We start from the raw sequence: 4,561 nt of genomic DNA, 5'->3' as shown, positions 1-4,561 counted from the left end.
CACGCGCGAGCTCATGTTTGTTAGTGTCACTGAACAATGATTAACTCACCGACAACCGGCCGCGACTCTCCGCCGCGCGCTCACCCGCGGCGCGCTTCTGCAGTCCGTCTGTGTTTCGCGGAGTTCTCGCGCATTCGTGGCTCCGCGCGCCGCTTCACCGTCTCGTCTGCTCGTTTCGGCTGTTTTTCCTGCGTCACCAGACCCCCCCCCCCTCACGACAACCGTCCAGCCTCAGTCCATCACCACTAACTCACCCGGTGAACGGACAGAGGAGTAACGCTCAGAGGATATTCGGTTCTTCCAGAATGTTTGATGTTTAGCGTTAAATGTCTGCGGCCGCGTCTCAAACCCCAGTGTGCCCTACTGAGACAACACTGCTGAGACTGTCAGTGCTCCTCAACTGTGAGAATATTGACCAGAGCTTCCATCGGCGTGTTGTTCTGTTGTTCCTGCAGGAGGCGCCAGTGAGTGACAGCGCGCGCAAGACCCGGAAGACAATGACGTCATGTCAGTCACGTGTTTAAACGTAAGCTTTACCATCCATTTTTTTTTTTTTTTTTGCTTGAAAAATATTTAAAAGTTTCTGTATATTTCCTGAATAGAACAAGCAGAAAAAACACTATTCAGTTAATTATTGACCAGATCACTGACTTTATACACACACACACACACTCTTACATACAGAGAAACACACACACACACTCTTACATACAGAGAAACACACACACACACTCTTACATACAGAGAAACACACACACACACTCTTACATACAGAGAAACACACACTCACTCAGACACACACTCTTACATACAAACACACACACACACACACACACACACAGACACACTTACAGAGACACACACACACACACACAGACAGACAGACACACACACTTGCATACAGAGAAACACACACACTAACTCAGACACACACTCACAGACACACACACTTACAGAGACACACACACACACACACACACACACACACACTTGCATACAGAGAAACACACACACTAACTCAGACACACACACACAGACAGACACACACACAGACACACTTACAGAGACACACACACACACACACACACACACACAGACAGACAGACACACACACACACTTGACAGAGAAACACACACACTAACTCAGACACACACACACAGACAGACACACTTACAGAGACACACACACACACACACACACACACACACACACAGACAGACACACTTACAGAGACACACACACACACACACACAGACAGACACACTTACAGAGACACACACACACACACACACACACACAGACAGACACACACTCTTGCATACAGAGAAACACACACTAACTCAGACACACACTCTTACATACAAACACACACACACACACACACACACACACACAGACAGACACACACTCTTGCATACAGAGAAACACACACTAACTCAGACACACACTCTTACATACAAACACACACACACACACACACACACACACAGACACACTTACAGAGACACACACACACACACACACACACACACAGAGTATATTTGGATTGTTCCTGAATACAGACACCACGTGATGTGCATTAGAATATGAGTGTGAAACAGCACCATCTGCTGGAGAAAGATGAGCAGTTTTATCCCCATCATCATCATCATCATCATCATCATCATCATCACTGACAAAAACAACATGCATGACCTGATTTCAAAAGCAATTTACTTTTTCAACACATGAAAGGAAATAGATAAAAAAAAAAAAACATTTCGAAGAGCAGTTTCGTCATTTGCAGAGGAATTTACACAGGGCAATATGAAATGAAGAGTTCACACAGTCTGTTCAGTTGTTTATGCACACACTACTTCATTTCAATCGCAAAAGGTACGCACCATTGAAACATTTACACACAATAAAATCCTCTGGGTTTCTCGGAGTAAAACAATAATACTCTTAAGACAGCACATTTTCTGAAAGGATCGATCTAGGAATGAATATTTTCCTCCCCGTTCCGCACAAGAAATCAAATCCAGGACAATTTACAAACACGTCACTACACAGGGCATGAGGGAAGTCGTCCGTTCAGAGAGGATGTGGCCGCACAGGCGCTCGCTGCCGGACAACGGGAGGATTCACTGGGAGAGACGGACACATCTAGAGGAAGAGGAGCAGCCGGAGGAAGCGCTCGGCCTCGCTGCTGCCTTTGTGCAAACCTACGTCTGTAAACAGAGGGGTGAATGAAACGGCGCGTCGGGAGGCCAGTTCAGCTGCGTCCGCGTGTGTGTGAGTGTGTGTGTGTGTGTGTGTGTGTGTGTGTGTGCTTATATACTGTCAGTGGGTGGAGTCACGGAGCCACGCCCACAGACCGCAGGTTGGGATGGACTGACTGTGCTCATCATTGCTCTGAGACGCCGTCTCGTACATTTAAAAAGAAAACAGTATAAAATGTCATCAACCCCCTCGGTATTAGTACAGGACCATATCTATGACTTATATATTCATATTTATAGATATTTATATATGTATAGATATATACAACACTACGCGCTGGTAGTTGCCAGGATGTCGAGTCCGTCAGTGTGTGTGTGTGTGTGTGTGGGATGGCTAGTACACCCAGGACACGGGCACCCACTGCGCAGTGCTGCACACCAGATCGATGGCCTCCTCCAGCAGACGGATGGTGTCGTCGATCTCGTTATTGATGATCGTCTGATCGAAGTAATGCGCGTACGAGCGCTGCAGCGCCTCCGACTCCTTCTGCAGCCGCTGGAGAGACTCGTCCTGAGAACACATGACCAGTGAAAAAACTCAAGATCTGAAGAATCACACTCTCGTCTCCTGCAGAGATCTGAATTCGTGAAGCTGCTTTGAAACTGTGTTTGTATAAAGCGCTACAGAAATACACCTGATCTACTCAAACACGCTTCCATCTGAGCGAGTCGCTCCAGGAGAGACGCTCCATGTGATCCGCAACTCAACATTCGTTACAAACCTGGTGGAGTTTCTGCCTTTCTGTATCTATACAGACAGAAACTATATTTGAAATATTACTCAAAAAGACTGTATCTAAACACTGATCTGTGTTCATGCATCATTGATGCACCAATCACACGTAAAAGACGTCACCTGACTCTACGATTAACGGGTCATTCTGCAGAACTGGTTCAAAGTCAGAGTTGGAAAAAAAAATGTCTTTTTCCACAAATTTTGTATGTTTGCAAATTGTATAATATCCAAAGTACACATTTCTAGTAATTATGCAGTTAATTCTCATATTATATTTTCAGAAAGTTTTGGAATATTTTTCCTCTCCCCAAATTTGTCACTACGGAAACACAATCATAAATCATTTAATAAGAAGGGTCACATTGACCTATTGAGATTTTGTTTACTTTTACTTTGTAAATATATTTTTTGCTATTTTTAAAAAAAGATTTCACAGGTAAATCAGTTACAATTTTAACAATATTTCAAGTGTAATTTATGAGATTTGTTGTATTTTGAATCCAAACAAAGTTTAACAAACTGATTTCACAGTGAAGGATTCATTAGTTTGAATAAACATTGAATCAAACACTATAATAACATCATTCAGTATATACTTTATTTTTGACAAAACATCCCATGTTTCGGTCGTGACCACATCACATGACAATTTTAACTCGCATACTAAAATACTAATGATTTGCATAACTGTACTAAAATTTAGTTTATTTTCCCCTCAAATAAATGATTTTGTGTTTCCTTTTGTCACGACCGAAACAGTCACAGCTGAAACATGTGGTGAAGTTTCGGTAGTGACAATTTTAGATATTTTTTAGCCGAGCTCAAAGATGAAACTAAATTTATCGAATAACCCCCCAAAAACAATGATGTTGTTTCGGTAGTGACAATTTCAGACGCTTTTGAGCCGCTCAGAGATGATAATCAGCACATGGTTATCTAACACAGTTCTGAACAGTTGAACACACATAAAAACTACATTTAATGGAAAAACTGCCAAAAAAGTTTGCTTAATTGCAGAAAAAGGTGTTTGTTAGTGACGTTCCTTAAAGCTCCACACAGATTTTCAGTCTTTTGAACACATTTAACTCAGAATGATGATGATCTGCTGTGAAAGAGAGGCTGTGAGAGGAGCAACACAGGAATATTGCCTGAAGTGTGTTAACATCAGTCTCAATGACTCAAACACACACTGTTCCGGTAGTGACGTGAACACGACGGACACACTTTTTTAAAACTTCACTTTTTAAAGAAAAAAAATCAAAAATATATTTTTAAAAACAACAACGGGAAAAAATTGCAAAAATTATTTCAACATCATTTTCACAAGTTGAAGTTTAGGGGTCAGGGTTCAGGACAGACTCCTCCCAACTGAAAGTACCCAATAAACGATGATTTTATATATATATATATAAATCTTACCGATATTTTAAATATGACTGTGAGATCTGAATACCTAAATGCTTTTTAAACGTGTTTTCTGGGTGTGGGACAGCAGTTTGCACCAGTTCTGTGGAACGGCCCATCGTTGCATTAACGTGCGGCTGACGGAGCGTCTGTCACGGA

The 4,561-nt window shown here is 42.3% G+C and overlaps 1 protein-coding gene across 7 annotated transcripts in view; it reads right to left on the bottom strand.

Annotated features, from left to right (window-relative positions):
• Positions 1–1,697: 1,697 nt before the first annotated feature.
• Positions 1,698–4,561, bottom strand: part of caskb (calcium/calmodulin-dependent serine protein kinase b) — a 50,040-nt gene continuing 47,176 nt past the window's right edge. For all 7 annotated transcript variants that reach the window (XM_048198743.1, XM_048198748.1, XM_048198746.1 and 4 more), the window contains one exon: positions 1,698–2,773. In XM_048198743.1, the coding sequence (XP_048054700.1) occupies positions 2,597–2,773 (177 nt within the window). In that variant the 3' untranslated portion in view covers positions 1,698–2,596. The remainder of the gene's footprint in view (positions 2,774–4,561) is intronic.

Source organism: Megalobrama amblycephala, linkage group LG8, assembly GCF_018812025.1.
Source record: "Megalobrama amblycephala isolate DHTTF-2021 linkage group LG8, ASM1881202v1, whole genome shotgun sequence".
NCBI lineage: Eukaryota > Metazoa > Chordata > Actinopteri > Cypriniformes > Xenocyprididae > Megalobrama > Megalobrama amblycephala.
Note: the sequence above shows the minus strand (reverse complement) of the source record. Positions and strands in the feature narration are given on the sequence as shown.